Genomic DNA, 21420 nt, shown 5'->3' with positions numbered 1-21420 from the left:
ATAGCTCAATCTAGATTACTGAGAGAATTCCAAATATTCCTTTTTCTAAAAGTTGAAACAAATCCATCTACCTACTGATTGCTTGTGATGCCATGGACGAGTTAGCTGGAATGATAAAATAACACTCCAGGCACGTTGAGCGACTTCCCAGGGGTCCTTCAACAACACACCGTACATTAAAGCTTCTATTTATGGCACGCCGTGCCAGACCGGAAGATGCCCTGCACTTGTGTGTTTATTGATTTGTTTCCCAATACATTTAATAGCATACTCCTTCATCCCTTAATGATCCTTCTATCCTGAACTCCGCCCTTTTCCTTAAACTTGGACTATTTTCTTAATTCCAATACAATAAGGATGAGAAATGTAGTCACTATGTACCTTACTTTTAATGTGAAGGCGTGTTTTGTTTCTATATTTTGCATTATATGCCCATTGCTAATAAAATGCTTTGAAATATGGTACTCTCCGTCATTTAAGTATACTGCTCGAATTATATCCGGAAAACTAGTTCCTTACTATAACGATAACAGTGATTGTGCGAGAATTCCTTTAGATAAACTCTCGAGTTCGGTAAGGCCACATGTTTTCGCCCTATGTGTTTAGTATCTCTTTAGGTGACCTCAGAGCATCCTTTAAAACTGCAGTAGCCCCTCTTGTACCCAAGTTGGCGCGCAAATGGATTGTGCTTCACTTAACTGCCTGTTATCACTGAGTTTTATTGTCTCCTCGTATCTCGTTGTTTTACCCAACAAGACGTTCATATCATGCGCACTAAAGGACACTACATTTCTTAGATGAGCATCTTGCCACTGTTTTCTGTCTTCAACGAAGATGGTACTTGCCGCTCTGCCTGCTGATTACACCCGTTCAGCAGCATTATTGTAGTAGCTGTTCTTCTATTTGCAGAGGTTGAACTTCTTTTTCAGCAGAATCCCAATTGCATTTTAAAGATCGCAGTTCCTTTGAAAGCCATTTGTTAAGATTACCAATAGTTGTAATCAAAGTGATCTAATATTCAAGGTCATTTTAACTTCTACATCGCACAACTGTTTATTACAATTACCAAAAATCTGTAGAACTTCTGTACTGGTATTTACTTGAAATGTCTTGTAATATTGAAATTTCTACATCTTATTTCTCCACCGTAGGCAAAAGAAGCATTTGAAAAGCAGGAAAAACTGAAAGAACAGAAGCGATTGAGAGGTGAGGATACATGGATGCTCACTGATGTGAACGAACGCCTGGACCAATTAGCGCAAGTGAGTAAACGTATATCTCTATAGTTTGTTCCTACATGTTAAAAGTAATGTTTACATGTTTGCTACTCAGTAGTATGTCCCTTAACCCCTCCCTCCACATTCTTCTCGAAAAATGTGAATCACGAAAATGGAAGTATAGCTGCAAATTTAGTTTATCAACAAATACTTTCAGCAAGAAGAGATCTCTGCTACCAAGGAAATTGTGACACTCAACTAACAACCCCCCCAGGCTCCAATACCTCCAAGAACACAGAAGGGACAAGAAGAAGCAGAGACGTTGAACCTCCAACCAGCTTGCCTCTCAGGACGTCTGTCCATAGCAGTCTCTTTCAGAGGCTGTCTGACACTAGATGCAGAAGTCATCCTCACAGACCTGTCACCCTCCCTGTGTATCCAGATAAGGGAGGCACAGTAGTGGGCATTGGTCTACCAGGCGCAACTACAGGGCACTCATGAATTTCCATCAGCACCCGTGGGCTTTCTCGCGACTCAGTCTGCTATGAGCCCTCCCTTGAGTTCACGGACTAGTTCATAGCAGAGCACCCTTCAAATATACTGGACCCTGTGGCTGGCTGAACAAATGTTTTCTGATTGATCTGTGCATGGGAAGTTAGTTCGGGAGTTGCCAAAGCCCATTTAACACATCTCATTTCTTCTTTGAGATATGAATTGAAAAACTAATAAGTTGCCTCCGACTGCTCTGTTTCCATTGTTGATTCTTCTCCCACCTAATCCAGTGCAGTGCCCGTTTTCCTTGTTATTGCTCCGGAGGGCCAGCATCAGTCACCAGTTGACCAGTCTCAGCCTGCACTGGAGGTAATAGTCCAGTTGCCAGTCCCTGATTGGCTAGTACTGGAGACCATGAATACCTGCATTAAGTCAGGCTCTACTATGTAGTCATGGCCGAAGTCTTGGAGGCACTGTCCTTCGAATCCCAGGCACCCCTACTGGAGGATCAATGGCATTTGAGTCCTGGTCGAGCCTGGTCATTTTGTCCCATGTCTTCATATGCACTCAGAAGATCTGTAGAAAACAATTCTCTGTCTTCACAAGGGGGGAGGGACCACACTGCTTCTCATCCCAGCACAGCCCCCCCCCCCCCCCCCCATTGAATTCTGGTAAATGCAGTACGCTTACTTCAAAGTTGCTGTAGTTTTGACCAAAGTTGGTGCATGTAGAGCTGTTATCTCTAGACACTTGTTTCTGGGTTTAGCCCTTCATCAGTAGAGAGCAGAAGTAGTAGAGAGCAGAGAAAAGTCCTCTCAGGTTGCTGAAATGCTGCACAAGGCTTCACAGGTCACAATACCACACCACGGGCACACAGTTCACTCCATTGCAGGTAGTGCTCCAACTTTGGTTGAAAACTACATTAACTTTGAAATAGTACTGCATTTACTGGAATGCTATGGGGTGAACTGTACTGGGATGAGACGCAGTGTGCTCCGTTGAGTCTACAAGCTGATGAGCTCACCTGGGATGCATCTGTGTGCATATGGAGTGGGACTGCGACCAGTGAAGACTTGGATGAGATGAGAGGCAGTGTGCTACCTACCCCCTTGTGTTTAAAAGGCTTCCTTGAGCCAACTAGCTGACAAGCTCAAATAAGATGCATCTGTGTGCCTGTGGAGTGGTACTGTGACCTGTGAAGACTTGGACAGCATTTCAGCACCCCCAGATGACTTTTATTTGCTCTCAATACTCTGACGTGTGGTCAGAGGCCCAGGAGAAAGTAATCATCCTCCCCTCTCATGAGATGAACTGGGTCCTCCATCAGTACTAGGGAGTCACAGTTAGCTGAATGCTTGATGTAAAAGAGATTCCTCTAATGTTTGTGGTTTGTCAAATAGCTATTCGAAAGGGTTTTATTGTTAGAACAGGATTGGGGAAAGTGGACCGCATTGCTTTGTGCCCTGTTTGAAAATAGTTTGGACAACTTACTGTTGATCCTTACTTGTCCTTTGGGATTTGCATAAAGGACCATAGTCATCCTCCAGGAGTCCCTCCCCCGCCCCCCAAAAATGTCCAAGATACCTTATTGTTAGACCTGTCAGCCTTTTGGCGGTCTTCCCCCAGATGTTTTGCCTTACTCCTCCTGTTCCTGCTGAATTCGTTTTTGTTGACTTTAGGCCTAGGTGCTAAAGCCTCCAGCACAAATTGTGCCACCCACTTAAGTAGCATTTTTAAACATGTATCATGTTGTCATGTTGTCATGTAGTTCCTAGGAATCCCCCAGGCCCTGCGCATTTTGGATGACCTAAACTGAGGGATTGGTGTCCAGTCCGACTCCGGACACTCCCACTGGATATGTCCGCCGTTAGACCAGCTAGCTCTACAGTGTCACTACCACCCCCCCTGTATTGTACAGTGGGGTAGGTAGTTTCTGGCAACCACTGAACATGACAACCCTGATCTCTCAGCGATTCTGGAAAACTGTACAGTACTTTTTGCTCAGTCACTCGTGCTTGCTTATTCTCAGGAAATACACAAGATGGTGATTGGGACGCTTTCATTAAGTATTTATTGGTCCAGCGACAGTCTTGTGTAAAACATATGTGCTGCGACAATCAGGAGACAGAAGCATATGAAAGAAATTGCTAATGCTAATATGGTAAACAGTATATACATTTCTACTATAGTGCTAAGAAGATGAACATATACATGTTCAGATAAAAACAGCAGCATTAGCATACTCCTATAATGCGCACCCTACGTAATTTGCCTTAATGTACCTATCTTAGATATGTAGGTGTAGCATGTATATGTGCATATGTGTATGTAGCCAAGAATCCCCAAGGGAAGAACCATCCCCCTCACCTGATGGTAGAAAACGAAGGGCCCCGTCTCTGCTCTGAGGATGACACCCCGCTGCGTGTCGAAGATTCAAAAAGAACAATTGACAGAATGTAAAATAATGTCATACATTCACCCCGGTACAGAGATCTGGGCCTAAATCCATCTTTTTTGTGCTCACCATGCCATTCCAGTTTGGACCCAGCCATATGCAAATCAGTCTTGACCCTGCGCCCAATGGGAACAGCCCAGCCCGAACTGCCAGGCCAGGTCCTACCTGGACTGGAAACAAGCATCCTAGGACTGGTTTCGGGCTTTCAGCCCTCATCAGCCAGACTAGCTTGACTCCAGTGGCATGGAGAGCACGGGACCCACGTCTGGCCATACCCGTCCCACTCGGGGTGACAAATGCAAAAAGAACAATTGATTGACCTAATGCAGAACAATGTCATACATTCACCCCAGTACAGCGATCTGGGCCTAAATCCATTGTTTTTTTGCTCACCATGCCATTCCAGTTTGAACCCAGCCATATGCACATCAGTCTTGACACTGCGCCCAATGGGAACAGCCAGGAAGTGTCTGAAAAGTTTCAGATTTAACCAAGATCTGTGACGGGGCTGAGTGTCTGAAAAGTTTCAGCGCTCCGTCCATCATCTCCTTGTGTTTGCGTGTCGAAGATTCAGCATGCAGGACCCCGTGTCAGAATGGAAGGAATTCTCCTCTAATTTGTAGGGGGGAATGAGGGTCTTGTATACTAGAGTGGACACTCCAGGGTTTCTGCTAGAATCGCTATGTTTTGAAAACCATCATAAATGTTTCTCCAAACAAACACGATCATTCACAGCGGGCTGTTGGCCAATGGTGAAAAAAGTGGTGAACCTTATACAGAATAAGCATGCCGTGCCTGGGACATGTTTATGTATGTCAGGTACAGCATTGTTATGATAATATACTAAGAGCCTGTTTACGAAGAGACAGGGCTAACTACTCGGTAAAAGGTCACCCCTCAGAACCGTTATTGTCGTGTGGATGGGACAATGTATGTAAAAAGGGATATACATGACAGGACTAGCCTTAACGAACATGACGCCCACTCCTCATCTAAAGCTCAACAGAATCAGCTAGATATAGATAAAGCGAAGGCCATTAAAAAGCATAAAAAATCAGTTATAATAAAAATACTAAAAACACTTTAAAAGCCTGTTAAAATGTCCTTAAATAAAACGTCAATTTAAAGGTGAAATAGTCCTCTATCCTAAACAGCGTTTAAAAGGTCCTCTAAATTTATATGAGTGGTTATTATTACACTGAGCACCTTGAAAGCCACTATGCTCAGTCAGAGCAGAGAAGGAAAAATATAACCAAGTCTGTGTTCGACCTTCAATTTGGAAAATGTTTAAAAAATGCCGAATAGTTCTCAGCGCAGGAAAGGCCAGATTGTTTATGAATCCTGTGCCGAAGACTCAACATCACTGAACATTGCATCCACAAGTGTCAATCCCTCCAGCCCTGCCAATATGATGTAGAGTGAGCAAACATGGTCATCTCTGGTTCCCACAGCAGCCGCCGGGGAAGAATTAGATACCTGCATGCCTGGAACCGATGCCTGTACATCAGGAGCAGAGCCGATTTCCCTTCGAACAGGAGCTGCCGCATCCCTTGGAGGCTCTAAGAATGCCGTCATCAACATGGGAAAACTCTGTGGACAACTGTACACATGGGCCTGCAAAGGCTCCAGGAGCACGTCTGTGTCCGGTGGTGCAATCTATGGATGTCCACTAGGAGAAGGGGTACCCCAATTTAAATATAGGGAGAGCAGTAGGGGACAAAGTCAATAACTCAAACAGAAGTAATGCTCTACCTGTTTAGATAAAGATGGATCAAATAAATCTCACTAATAACTCACCCAAAATTGGTTGTCAACCAATCTATGGATGTGTCAGACACAGGTCCAACACGCACTCAGATCTGTAGAAAAGGCAGCAGAACACAGGCAAGACACACTCTAGCCAGACTGGTCTGAAAGACAGGAACTAATTCTCAGTCAGCTCTCAAAGCGGAGGCATATCCAGGTAGAACACCATACACTCAGAACAGCGTTGTTCCAGCAGTGGTCTCTCCATGGCTTGAGGGATTGAGACGTCCATTGCGAAGCAATAGGATTAAAATCAGGATACCCGCTACCGATAGCAGGAAGCCCTCCTAAAACGCTTCCCAGTACGGAGTGTATGAAAGCTGGAATTACTCTGAAGATGGTCTGAATGGTGGTTAAGAGACCTGATCCAAGGCACTTAAATAAGTGTACGATCCCACTTGTATCAGACAAAGATACAATGAACCATTTCTCCGAAATGGATCGGTAAGTTTGTATGGACCAGGGCCTGTATCTTTGCTGAAGACCTTGCAACCTGGACATCAAAAGTCTCTCGGGCTGAAGTTAAGGCCACATTTTGATGAAACATGGCTTTCAGTCTACTCAGCAAATCAAACCTTATACTGGGCACATTCAACGAAGGCCACAGTGGTGCCTCCCTAACTGTGCGAACTGGGTAAAACAATGCTTGCAGCAAACAACCCTGAGGTTTACTGTGACTAGATAAGCGATGCCTGGTGCCATCCCGCAACAGCTTTGATCATTCCTCATTTAATAACTCCTATTCGAAAGTAACTAAAAAACGGATGAATCACGGCAGCTGGGAAGCCTTCCAAGTGGCAAGATAAGTTCGCTTTTGACGCATTACACGCTCCATAAAGCGGGACTTCCTTACACACTATAGACCCACTTAAAGCCCTCTCACAGTCTGTTCCACTTAATAAAACTTAAATGTCCTTATTTCAACACCTATAGCTGTACTGTAACTCCCAGGTGTCCTGTCTGTACCCTTCACCCAACGCTTCATAACTGCCTGCATTTATGTATCTAAGGCAGTATTGGAACTGGAATGTCGTGATTGGCAGTGTGATATAGTTGTGAATTAACCATTCTGTTGATGGTGACTCTGCTACCGTGAAAGGTAATTCCTCTAATTTTCCAATGAGCAGCATGGTGTACTTTGCATCTCTGCATGCCATGGTCAACTGTCTGTTGGTCAGATTATGAGCCGAGAACATATTTGTGCAGTTAATGTATCGCCATCGCACGTGGCTAGTATGCAATGATTGAACCGTCTAGCTCAAAAGCAAAATGCAGTGCAATTGAGATTGCCCATGTTGTAGAATAGACAAATCGTGTTACATTATGTCAATAGCTGAGGACACAATGTTGTCCAGTGAATAAATACTTGAAGAAAGTGTGGTCATACCATTGTCTACCACAGCAAGGGACGTCTCTAGATTAATCCTATCAATTTCACATAATCTCTCAGTAGCATCTTGTTTGGAGACTTTCCACAATTCATTGTAGATGGCATATAAGAAGCGTTTCTTACGCAGTTTCTTGGGACCTAGGAAGAAATCCCTAAGATCCATATTTTCTGATAGAAGGGACAAGTGTTGTTTCACCTGTGATAGTATTGAGGTTTTTAGCCATTTTAGGCACAACTTCCCAACACTATAAGAAGTCACTACCCTGGGATCGTCTGTGTGTACATAGCGCTGGTCAGGCCTATGGATCAATGTTCCCTCTAATTTCTTTCCTCTGTGTGCGGCAGTGTAAGGTCTCTGTGCACTGAAACCAAGGCTATGTATGCCGAGAACCAGACCGTGTGTGGGTGCAGCGCCGAATATCACTTCAAAATTTTGCTTAGTGTGTAGTGGTCAATTTTTAAAAACCTTGGCTGTTAAACTCTGTTACATCGTTTAGACTACATATAGATCCAACGGGATAAGATGTATGCCTCTCCCATGGGTTTCTTCTACCGACATTCTGCTTCGTCACCCCCCAGCCAAGGGAAGCACCAAGCTTACTTCTAACCTGAAATGAATCCAACAGCCCTATTGCCACCTTCACCTTGCAAAATCGTTTTGCACCCAGTGTGGGATGTCAGACATAGAATGACTGAGTCCCACATTAGCCCATAGCCAAAAACTCAAAAAATTCCTATCCGAACACCTGAAAGTAATGTCACACATGGCAATCTGAAGTCTTGTCTTTGGGCCTTGCCAATGGGAAAATCACATGCTTGACTGCAGCAAACCATTTCACACGCAATACAGACACAGATTGTTTAAAAAAAATCACACAAAGACCTATTTTGTTTAAATGCCACTTGCTACCACAGCCCTACAGCTCGCTCACAATGTTAATAAGTTTTATCATTGTTATTCAACTCAGTGGTACTGATTTTATTCAAATCAGATGATAAGCTGAGCTGGCCACAGCAATATTCAAACCTGTGATCTTCTGGTAGCTCTCGGGTTAGCCCAGCAGAAATATCAACTCAGTGAGCTCTCTTAGCTTAATCTTAGCTGTATATGATGTCCAAGTGTATCTGCTGGCTAAATAGCAAAAGGGGTTAATGCACCTGCTGTAGAGATTTACGTTGAGTCAGCACTACTCAGGATTTAATAATGGAAAAATAGCTCAGGTGGAAAATGCACCTGCTACACATACATGTGAAAGACGTTCTGGTTGCTATTTTTAAAACTCAGGAAATAACTTAGGTGTTTAATTCGTGTTAATTCGTGTTCATCAGTGCACCTCATACAACTCACAGATCACCGATTGACCTCTGAAAAAAATGGCTCAATGGGTTGAGGTTCATAACTTTGTTTAAGAAGCCCCATAGTCACCTTGTAGTCACACATTGTAATCCTGATTATATAGTTCAGTAGGTTTATTTCTTCCTCCAGAAGCATATAAGCTGTGTGTAATAAGTTCCAATCTCTACCAGGCTAACAAACTGTTTTTTTTAAAACTGATTTAAAATGTGCCATTTTCTGGACCGAAACGAACACCAGCTTTTAAAAGGCAAAAATCATAAAATATATCTTGCAGCAATTTCTGCTATCTGTCCATACTGTTTTGGTATCATCACCTATTTGCTTCGCTTTGTCTTTGAATTTCTTTTTACAAAGTATCATGTTTTTATATCTTGGTTAAGTTTTTAGCAAACATATGAAATGATATGGCAGAGAACATCCTTCCTTTACCTTGGTGAGTCAGATGTAAGGTCTGGCAGTGTCCAGCCAGTTGTGTTGGCTGTAGGATATCAACTGCTGCAAGATGGTGATAGCTATTTGGGGCACAATTCATATATAAATAGGCTGTCCGGAATTCGGTTAAAACCGAATCTGCCCGACAGTACCCTACTGGATGAAAATCAGCTGACTCGGTTTAAACCGAGTGTCACTGATTTTATCTCCTCCACAATCCAAGCTTAATCACGGCGTCTCTGCTTCTGCACTGTGTGATTTTGGGCAAGTTGAACTGCACAATGCACGAGTTCGGAAAGCTCTGAAATGCGCCTACATGTTACAGAAATGCATTCTTTTAACTTTAAAGACATTTGATCATGTATTAAATCCGAGCTTAATCATGGCGTCTCAGCTTCCGCACTGTGTGTATATTTAAAAAACAAGTAAGAAGAGACATTTTACAACACCCTAACGTCAAGGTTGCACTGAGTGCATGCAGGGGACCGAATGGTTAGGCAGTGACCAGAAGCCAGTGATAAGTACGTGCAGTGCTCTCTCTCATTCTATGTCCTTCACTTTCACTGCCCCAGCAAGATGGGGAACCATGCCCATGACAAAACAGAAATAGTGGCTGGCAAGGGAAGCCATTCCTGCATTTTGTGGGTCAGTTGTTAGGAGTAAAGGAAGAAGATCCCCCGACCTCGGGGGATTTGGGAGACGTTCTGCTCCCTTTCCGCCAGTTCTTTACAGCTGAATCAATTGTCTGTCTTCACTATGTGAATAATTTAAGATATATACTGTACACATGGATTCAACATTCCCCTTTCATCAAGATGAACATTCTCCTGACAATAAGTTACCTGACCTCCATCTGTATATACATCGCATTTATTTGGAATTTTATAAAGCGTGAAATTGGCCTAAGGGCTTTCGACCACCAAGTATTAATCACTTTTAGGCAAGCTGGAGGTTAGCTAATTTGCAAACATCCAGAACCGAATTTTTACAATGCATGAGAAATGGCTAGCTATGATGCATAGAAATGTCCCTTCACCAACCATGGCGTTTGAAGCCAATGAAGCCTCACTTTTGTACTCTGCGCAAGTGTTAGATCCCTTCTGTAAAGTGGAATTTTCTCCAGACTTTGCGAAGTACAGCTTCATTTTTGACCGCTTTAACACCTCTGAGGGCATATGCACCCAGTTCAACTCATATGTTTCAGAACCTGGTCCAGACAATGTCAACCTTAAGGTGCGCCATTATTGGCATGGAAAGCTACGTCAGTGGCCAGAGTTGGCAAATTGTGTACTGTCTGTTTTGGCGTTGCCAGTCTCAAGTGCCAATGTCGAGAGGGCCTTTTCCCAAATAAAAGAGTACATAGGTAGGAAAGAGAGAGCGCGAATGACCAAAGATTCACTGAAGAAATATTGTATGGTGTACTACAATAAATTCGACTTGTAAAAATGTATTTTAACCTCATATACACTGTACATAGACTGTCTATATACCATGCACCAATTAAGAAAGCAAGCAATAATAAAAGTGAAGCGTCCCATAAACACCGGTAAAACACCGTTTCAGTTGTTTTTTATGGCGCGAAAATGAGTAACCACTGAAAAGCATGTTTTTTTGAGGTATTGAAATCACTGGAAAACACTGAAAAAACACCACCAGAATTGACCAAAAATAGAAATTGAAAACAGGAAAGCCTATATATAAACCATGCTCTGACTTAGCCAACTTGCTTTGCATACTCTTCCCTAGTAAATAAATACTTTCTTTTGATCTTCTATTTTAAGAAAATCCACAAACTCTGGCTCTTCTGCATTTTGGCCTTAAAACTGACTACACCCCAGTTTGGATAGACATAGAAAGATCGATCATCAATAATATGCCTCTGTCTGCTCTCCTCACCATGGACATATCCCATCTTCCCCACTCAAAATACATCTTGCTCAACACTAAGAGAGCTTTAATACGGCTGGAACACCTCTCCATAATAAAAATCAATAAATCCAACCTGTCCTCCCTCTGGTACAACCCAAACCTGAGGATTGATGGCGAGATGCTCCATTGGGAACATTGGTCAGAAAAAGGCATAAACCTAGTCAAAAACCTTTTTACGGAGAACCTACCATTACCTTTTTCCGCCCTCCAGGGCCGCTACAGATTAAAACCGATAGATTTCTACAATTTCCTAAAACTAAAATCTCTCCTCTCGATCCGCTCCATCAAGCCATCTGACCCTTCACTAGTCTCAAGTTTAGCACAGCTACTAAAGTCAGGGCACACTGTATCTAAAATATATAAGCTTCTTTCTCCTAAGCCACGCAAATCCCACCGGAAATGCGAAACGAAATGGGAATCTGAACTCAATTCCAGTAATATCCCATTTGACTGGGAGAAAATACATACCTCCCCATTCTCTAATAAGATATCGCCAATACTATCGCAAACCAAACTTATGCTAATAAATAGAACATACTGGGCACCCGAAAAAATTTACAAACTCAAACTTAGCAAAAATCCGACTTGTTGGAATTGCAATTCTCACACTGGCAACCTTGCACACATGCTCTTCTATTGCCCTACATTGAAAAGATATTGGGATAAGATTTTTGAATGTATAAGTCAAACCTTCAACGTAACCCCTCCAAGGGAATTCTCTTATGTTATTCTTGGTGCCCTAGATCCCAGGATTGAAGATATGAATGATTGATTCTTGCTTGACCTCATGCTCACTTTAGCCTGTAAAGTCATACTTTGTAAATGGAAAAACTCCAAGAAGGTCACATTTGAAATCTGGCAGGAATGGTTATCTTTCCTCAGGGGAGCACATAATGTTGCGCTACATTCCTCTCCCTGGCGGAACTCACATAGAAAATTGTGGAAGTCCCTTGATGCTTCATCCTTCTCATATGACCCTCCATGAACCTTGACTTGAATCATCCATCCAATCGAAAAGGAATGTTGTAACAACATCTTCGAGTGTAAACCTATATTGTATTGTATCACTTACTGCCCTCACATCTGCGTAAATATAATGATATATCTGCTTATTGCATTTGTACTTTACACTGTATTGTGCAGGTTTGACCTCTCCCTGGCGTCCTGTGCATGTTCATTTACCCATATGTCACGTTGATCTCACTGCTCCATAGCTAGGCACCTGAAAAACGTATATTTTTCTTTGTTTATTCATTTACTTATTTACTTATCTATTTAATTTGTACTTTTTTGGTCTCCCACTTTGGTTGCCACCATTCTTACCATATTTGCCATTTTGTATGGTTATCGCCAATGACTTGAACAAAAAAAAAAGGAGGCGCTCTACTGCAGCTTCAACTACTGTAACATAGTTACTAATTAATTAATTTGTTGTTCTATATACACATGTACACTGTTTGGACAGTAAACATAATAAAGAGACCTGTAGTAAACTGAACAGAGTCTTTGGAAACCCTTTGAACATTGTCGCCGGAGCGTGCGTTAGACAAATTAACTATTGCAAGAACAGAAGGGCTGTAACCAGGCACTGGTGAACACTTATACCATCACACTATCAGAGAGTGCCATAATTAGGCATCAGTGTACAAGTCAGCCACCCTGTCATGATATCAATGTTATTTGTATACATAGAGCAGATCTATTGAGGGTATGACAATTACTATTAGTACTTGTACTGCCATAATTATGCATCTTAGTACTTATACTCAAATAGTGATTGTATCCCTAGAATCTCAAACCCTAAGAGTGAGGAATAAAACCTGAACCAATAATGACATACTGACAGCCACAACTTGGATATTCTTAGTGACATCTGTAGTGAGCAGCCCATTTGTTCTTTAGTGCCTACCTTATTTCACTGTAGTACAGAGGTGATCACCTGTGGATATGTGATACACCTCAGGTACACTATCCGACTCACACCACAACCCAGTGTTCCAGTCATGACTCAGATTTATGTCATACCGTTCCAGCATAGAGAACTGCTAAGTTCCCTTGTCTCCCCCCCCCCCCAGCCCAACTGTGCTTCATTCTATGCAAATGTGTTGGAATATGGTTGTTGGGATCCACGTCGCACTGACAAAGTTATGGCACAAAACCTTGTTTTCCTAGCACTAGGTCCTCTCCTGAAGTTGAATTCCAGGGATACTGCATTCTGTACTCGCAAAAATGTGTTTTAGAACCTGTGACTTGCCCTATGAAGCCAACTTCTGCTGACCATTGTGCGATTTCCTGTCAAATGGAGTGCTCAGTTCCTGAAAAATTATGTGCTGCATTTCTTTTCCTAATAGTGGGCAGCTGCAGGGCTGATTGTTGGCCTTTGAGATAGTATTCATGTTAATTGCAGCGCCCGTATCCGCTGCAATTAACATGAAAACTCTTTCAAAGGCCAGCAATCAGCACCGCAGCCGCGCACTATTAGGAAAAGGAATGCAGCACATCTAAAGCACGACTTGTGCTCTGAAAGCACACGTCGTGCTTTAGATGTGCTGCATTCCTTTTCCTTATTTCATATAATCTGTAGTCACTGATATTTTAGTGACTAGCACCCCCCCACTCCTGCAGACTGACGCCTGTGGCCTGTACGCTTTTATATTTTAGTGACTAGCGCGTGCCATTTTATATTTAAGTGACTAGCGCCCTGCACACGGAAGCCTCTGGCCTGTACTCTTTTACATTGACTGATTATTGCCTGCTCCCTATGAATAGGACCGCATCCTGGACTTGCTTATATTTGACGGATTGGACCTGCACCCCTGCAGCTGCCGCCTGTGTATCCACCAATTGCTCAGAAATATACTACCCCGACTACCTCACTACCTCTGCTGTTCGGCCTCTTCGTACTCATGGTCTCAGTCCTCCGGGTCTATTCTAGTTTGTCACCTCCCAAAGAGCATTCCCTTTGCAGCAGAATCTCTCTCGACTGTCAGTCACCTTGCTCATAATACCCTACAGACATCCCAAGAACCCCACTCGGTAGAACATTATCACTCAATCCCTCCTTAACATTACTCAAAAGTGTGACCTCTACTTGCACCATTTCACTCTGCCTGTGCAATGCTAGAACGACCTAGAAAAATCCTTTACCAAAGACCTATTCGACTCCACACACACTTTACAACTATTACTGCAATACTAGGAAAAGGAATGCAGCACATCTAAAGCACGACGTGTGCTTTAAGAGCAAACGTTGTGCTTTAGATGTGCTGCATTCCTGTTCCTAACAGTGCGCGGCTGCGGCGCTGATTGCTGGCCTTTGAAAGAGGTTTCATGTTAATTGCAGTGCACACGGGCGCTGCAATTAACATGAATACTATCTCAAAGGCGAACAATCATCCCCGCAGCCTCCCACTATTCGAAAAAGAATTGCAGCAAGTACAGGAGCCACTTGAAATGACAGTTTTTCATGCCGCTCGCATTTTATAAGCGGCGGCGCGAACGGTCTCAGGATGTGCTTTGTGTGGTATGTGTGCGCTAAAAATCAATCAATCAATCAAGATATTTGTGGAGCATGCTACTTACCCGTGAGGGTCTCAAGGCGCTGAGAGGGGGGGGGGGGTAGCGCTACTTCTCGAAGAGCCAGGTCTTGAGGAGTCTTCTGAAGGCGAGTAAGTCTTCGGTCTGCCGTAGCTGGGTAGGTAGGGTGTTCCAGGTCTTGCCGGCGAGGTAGGAGAAGGATCTGCCGCCGGAGGTTGTTCGTTGGATGCGGGGGACGGTGGCGAGTGCGAGGCTGGCGGAGCGGAGCTGGTGGGTGGGGGTGTGGGAGCTCAGTCTGCTGTTCAAGTAGGCAGGTCCGGTGTTGTGGAGTGCTTTGTGTGCGTGGGTGAGGAGTTTGAAGGTGATCCTCTTGTCGACGGGGAGCCAGTGTAGGTTTGTCAGGTGGGGGGTGATGTGGCTGCGGCGGGGGACGTTGACGATCAGTCGGGCGGAGGCATTTTGGATGCGCTGTAGTCGTCGTAGGTGTTTAGCTGGGATTCCGGTGTAGAGTGCGTTGCCGTAGTCCAGCCTGCTGCTGACGAGGGCCTGTGTCACCGTTCTTCTTGTTTCGGTCGGAGAAAATGAGACACTGCGCGCTTGTGGGGTCTTGCACGCGCACGTTATTGGGAATAGTGCTATGGATACTGAACCCTCTGGTGGTACCCTTAAATCTTGATTTACACTATTAGTGTTAATAGGCCTAACCAACCATCCCTTCCAATTGGGAGCTGAAGAATTGTATGTACCATTCTGTATAATTGTACCCAGTACCTATTCACTAGTCAGTGTATCATTTGAAATACCTCCAGTAGGTATGGGTGAGGGGATGCGTGGTGTTTTCAGGTCTTTAATTTTTGCAAGCCCTTAGCAGGTAGTCTTTTGCACTGTTCTGTTCAAGAAAATTATCTGTAATGGTATTAGGCAAGTTCTAAATAAAGCCTGACTGCCCTGAACCTGCCAATCTTTCGTCCCCCAGATGGATTTTGTGTCTATTGTGTTCCTCCAATAGTCTAAACCTTGTATAGACAGTTGGGAGATAAAAGGTGCTGAATATAAAAGCTTGGTGTTTGTCAGCATCATTTTCTTCGCAGTTGCGTTCGTCTGTACTAACTTATAGTAATATGACATCAGGTCTGATGTATTGAACCCTGAAAAGTATGCAAATTTCTGTGCAAATGTGGCAGAACTACCTTTCGGTGGTGTCGGGCAATGTTCCCATTGATGGTGTGTTTACAGTGCTCGAAACACTAGCTCTGTGCAAAAAGTGATGACCATAGTGCTGGTAACAATACATACTGTCGAAGTCCGGTGTATCTTCATACAATTCCCTGTAAGAAAATGTAGCAGATTATTCTAAATCTGAGAGCATAGTATTTACAGTCTCAATGTTCCAATCATCAGAAAGTGTACTCGGGGTAATGAAATCATTCAATTAAATTTTAAATACGTGTGTAATTTTCAAGTGTTCTGTAGGACCAAATACATCATATGAAACCCTATCTCAGACCATACCATCCGGTACTGGAACTGCTGTAATGTTCACTAGGGACAGGTCTTTCTGTTCACGATGCGATGACGTATGTGATTTCAAAAACAAGTTCACAGGTTTGTACTGCAGAGCGTTGTGAAAGGTAATGTCCATTCAGTAGCAGGAAAAAGACAGTTACTATACCAATCCAAATGAACAGGAACAGGATCCCTAATGCAAACCAAAGATGCAACCAAGGGGACACCAAGTAAGTCTTTTTCAGCCAGAGATAGAATTGTCAAAGTTTTTCTTGTTTGGAAATGGGTGGCGTTTGCTCAGATTCACTGGGATCCGAAAAGAAGTCATCGAAGTTGATGAAGTAGCCAGACGCAGTTCGATCTATCTTTTGGAGCTCAGCGGTGTTTGTAGAACTGGCAGTTGTTTCTTGTGAATGCACGTTGTAGATTTCATTATTGGGCCTAATTGCAATTTGCGTTTCAGATTCATTTGGATGTCGTTTAGTTTCATCTGGTGTGATTCGAACTCCGTTATTTGCTCTTGCACAAAGAAGTCTGGAAAGGTTATTATTCTTTCCCTCTGAACTTCCTGTATAGTAGTGAGAGGCGATCTGCGGCTACTCAGAACTCCATGTGGCCTACTGTGGAGAATCAGCCTCATAGTGTGGTTTGATCAGATAAATGGAGACTAATCTTTATTCTTTGTTGCCAGCAAGAGATGGCAGAAGTACTGTTCTTGTTCCTTGAACCGCCAGGACAGGTATAGGTGTTCAGTAAGATAGCCCAAACTCCTCCTTGTCCACGATCTTTTTTCTTACCAGGTCCCAAACTTCGGGCCCCAAGCAGGTCTTGCCGGAACCAGTTTCACTCCCCCATTGGCGGTGTGTTTTACTTGGACGTTGCTTTGTAATGCCCGGAATTCATTGAGTTCCTGTAAAACAGGCAAACGATCATTCAATTCAAATGGTTTTACATCTGCCACTGTGTTGGCACAATCGAGGTCAGGTACCCACATTCTTGTCCCAAACAGGATCTCAAAGAGGGTACGTCCTCCCAAGGATTTTCTTGGCATGTTGTTTAGTGCCCTCTGGACCCCATATAGGTGATCGACCCAACTACCACCCGCACCTAATACCCTTGCTGTTCAGGATTGCTTTAGGTCCCGGTTTTTCCTCTCTACCACCGAATTTCCCTCTGGATGGTAGGGGGAGAAGTACCGCAAGACCATGTCCATACTTTCCATGGCTTCCTTGTAAGCCGGAAAGCCAAACGCAGGGCCACGGTCAGAATGTAACGTGCCAATTGCGAATGTCCCGATGAAGACTCGCAAATCCTTTATAACAGTTCGAGCGTCAGCCGAGCGCTGAGGCTAAACCCATAGAAATCTAGAGTATGAATCCACTGCCACTGAGATGTACTTGTAAGCTCTGTCTGCATTTAAGGGGCTGCAGTGATCAAAATTGACAGATGCGAGAAGTCTGTATGAAATGATTAATGGTGTTTGTTGTGGAGTCCGTGCTACGGTGGAACCTTTCATCGGCTGGCAGATGTCACACTTAAAGACATAAGCCTTGGTCTGTCCAGACAGACCTGACCTCCAATATCGTTGCTTCAACAATAAAATTGTTGCAGTGACTCCTGCGTGTTCTGAGCCCAGGCCCTCGTGTGCAGCTATAATTAAACTTAATCTGCGATCCATGTTTGGTATGACTGCATCCTTCACGCCTGGAATTTGAGCATACGGTGTATTTTACGCATCTAATTTATAGGAGTATTTGAGTGGAAAGCCCTTCAGCACGGCATAGCAGTTTCTTGAGGCGTTGACAGCTATCAGTATGTCTCTGTCTATGCTTGTGCTAGAATGAGTGATTGCAGCAACAGCATCAGTTCGCCTTGGCGGCTTCATCAGCCAGTGAATCCCCTTCAACGTGTGGGCCAACACGCTGATGACTCAATGTGTGAATAACGTGAGCCCGTGGCAGGCATGCTTTCAGCTTTGCCACTTGTTCCTATAATAATTTATGTTTAATTGTGCAACCCTTGGAATCTCTAAACCCATTCTGCCCCAAGTAACAAAGATATTCATTATAGGACTGCACACAGTAAAACGAATCGCGCACCCGATCCGTAGATTGTAGAGCTAGTTTCAGGGCTTTCCTCTCTGCCAGCTGTGCTGTACAATCTCCTAGAGATTGTGTAGTCGTATTGCTGGGATGGATCTTACCATCCCACATACGTCCCTTCATAATACCACATGCTGCCCTATACTGTTGTTTACTTCCAATGGCAGACTGAGCAGAACCATCAGTGTAGATGATGTATTTATGTTTCTAGAGGCAGGATTTCATTGTAGAGAGGGTATTCTTGTTCGTACTGCAGGAATGCTTGTCTCTTTAATGTAGAATCGTATTTGTAATCTACATCTGTTGCAGTGAGAGAATTAGCCCATTGGATCCATCATTGATGCAGTGTTTTCGCATTTGGAATGCTCGCTTTGGTAACTGCTTCTAAAGTCGGTACTGGGGTTACAACAATAATGCGCTTCCCCTGTGCAAGTGCTTGTTCTCTTACTACAGCAGTCTGTACTGCTGTCAGTATTTTGTTTGTGGCTGCAAATCGCATTTCAGTATCAATGTGATTTATATGCAATTGGGACTGTCTCACCTTCATTGAAAGTGATGTAGGTATATCCTGATGAACCCGGGACCACCTGGATCACCAAGTTGGTAGTATTTACATTTGTGTGTAAATGTTTGGATGCGATCATGTCAGCCTGAACTGAATGGAGAGTACCTGTATGTTCCTGTATCCACTGATGTGCTGTGAAATCAGGTATGATTAAGTCGTAAAACGTTTTTACGCTTTTAGCGTAATCTAGAATGAATGATCTGCCAACGTTTAGGAATCCTCAAATGGACTGTAAACCCATCAGAATCTTTGGAGGTTGGAGCAGCGTGCACTTTTCTAAAAAGTTGGCCGGCAGGCTCTTGCCTTCACTTGATAGCTTGTATCCCCAAAAATAGGATGTTGATATGGGCAATCTTTGATTTCTTGAAATTAAATTTGTAGTCAAAGGTGGTGAATACCACAATTATGTTGTTCACCCTGCTTAAGTGTTCAAGTACTTCATCATCCGTCAGGTAGATATCATCTACATAGGACACTGCCTCCTTGTCGCATGTTTGTAATAATGCGGATACCCTTGCCGAGAATAGCCCTGGGCTGTTCTTATACCTGGGGGGCAACCAACGATAGTGACGCTGAGGGCAGAAAATGTTGTGAAATATCTGCTATTTGGAGCTATATTTTGGCAGAAGAATCCATTTGAGATATCTAATGTTGTTTTATTTTTCTTCCGCACAGTGTTATTCATTAATGCGGCACTATGTGCGTTTTGAACTGCAAATGTTCGTGTGCATGTGTTTAAATGTCGGCAATCCAAAACTAGACGATATGTATTATCCGCTTTCATTACGAGAAACAAAGGATTGTTCATGGGGGAGGTGCAAGTCTCAATCACACCTTGGTATTCCAGCTGGTCTAAGATTTCTTTGACCTGTCTTTTTGCATCATTTTTTATAGGGGACTATCTCTGTGGATTTGGAGTAGTTTTTTAATGGGATGTCGAGGTGGGTAGACTCCACGTCCCACTCTACATGGTTGCGGTATAATGCCAAAGCTGGCGCTAGTGCCCACTCCTGGGTGTAGGAGTGTTTTATAGATACTGGAACGAGGTCGGCGAAAGCAGGCAAAATGTTGCTTTCCCCTTTTGGGCAATCCATCACAAACTCAGGCGGCCAATCTTTTTCTGCTAGCAGTATGTCATAGCCAAATGTTAAATTCTCCCAAAAGAGACCCTTAACTTTTCCTGAGATGACCCCCTCTATTTGAGGTGTTATTTCGTATACATATACAAAAACAACAAAGAGCGGCTGACCATAAGTTTCGCACATCAATCTCTATTTGATATATATTGAAAGTTCTGTGCATTTCACCTCCAGAGCTTGCCGCAATGAAGCTCCACTGGCATCCAGAGCAAAAGATATTTCCGTTGTAGAGGGTGCACCAGAGAAGAAGTCAGAATCACTAAAGTAAGTCCATAATCAAAGTTTGGACATCAGCCAACGCATTTCATTCCATAGGAACTTCAGCAGGGCTATTGATAATAATGAAAGGTTGTATTCCAAAATACTTCCAAATAAAAACAAGCACAATTGAAAATAATGACAGAAGGAAACCCCACGATCTTGGGTCATATCAGTCTCATCCAGCCGTGATACTCTGGAATCATTCCTTTTTCATTATGCGGGTCCGCTTCTCCTAGATGATATTTGGTATAGTCTATTTGGGACACTCACTCTGGTATCAGGTGCTTCCACCATTCCTAGTTAGCAAGAGCGTCGACTCGTTTCGGTGGTATATCGTCGTTGTAAACACAAAGCCACCTTCTTCAGGACAGGAAATGATAAAGGGTCGCTTTTCTCCACATTATAGAGATTAAATCATCAATAATGTAGGGTCGTACTATTTGATAGGGTCTCTTGTTATCCTATCATGGAAACTTCTTATCACTGGATCTCGGGATTTATTATTCGAGTCTCCAAGTCCTTTCTATTTTATGTTCTTAGCCATATACTTTCCTTTTTTCCGCACCCGGAGTTCACCGAGGAAGAGAGGGGACGGGGCTGTGAGGTGGGAGGGTTCATCCTGATAAGCCATTGTTCTCCGAGGAGAGCCTGAGTGTTGAGGAGAGAGAGAGAGCGGCGGAGGAGTGAGAGACCACCGTCCCTGTACCCTCGCCTCTCCCTCCCAGAGACCACCCGCAGAAGCACAAGTACGCATTATGTAATGTGCTACTCGGTCCTTGGAGCGCTGACTCCCCTGGTCCCCCCTGACCTGCAGGCCCAGGGTAGCGAGCTTTGAGTTTGATGGGCCCCCTCCACCCCAAAGTTGGGCTCATTTACAAGGACCCCGCGCCTCCGCCCGGCTGGCATGTTTATGATGCCACCTCCTGGCGACAGCGTCACAAAGAAAAAGACGATTCAAGAAATCCAAAGGCTGGAAATGACGGGGCGAAGGTGAACTTTGGTGTCCCCGTGTTCAAACTCCCCACGGAGTGCGTGATTCGCCCGGAAGGCGTTAATGATCGGGGGGTGCTCTTGTATTATAGAGCCTTAGGCCCCCCACTAGCGGCTGCATCGGTCTTCTGCTCCCGGCTCAGTGTTTAGCTCACAGCATTGATTTTGAAGTACATATGTGGCTCTCAATGCTACGTCACTCTCCGTGTCACGTGCACTGACACTTTGACTCGTGCATTGCG

General features: G+C 43.8%; 1 protein-coding gene across 1 annotated transcript in view; it reads left to right on the top strand.

The window, feature by feature from the left end:
- The window catches only part of CWF19L2 (CWF19 like cell cycle control factor 2), a 926849-nt gene that overhangs the window by 121457 nt on the left and 783972 nt on the right, over positions 1 to 21420 (top strand). Inside the window, exon 2 of the mRNA XM_085621485.1 lies at positions 1152 to 1262. Coding sequence (XP_085477611.1) covers positions 1152 to 1262 — 111 coding nt within the window. The remainder of the gene's footprint in view (positions 1 to 1151; positions 1263 to 21420) is intronic.

Source organism: Triturus cristatus, chromosome 8 (assembly GCF_964204655.1).
Source record: "Triturus cristatus chromosome 8, aTriCri1.1, whole genome shotgun sequence".
Lineage (NCBI taxonomy): Eukaryota > Metazoa > Chordata > Amphibia > Caudata > Salamandridae > Triturus > Triturus cristatus.
This window is presented reverse-complemented; position numbering and strand designations above follow the sequence as displayed.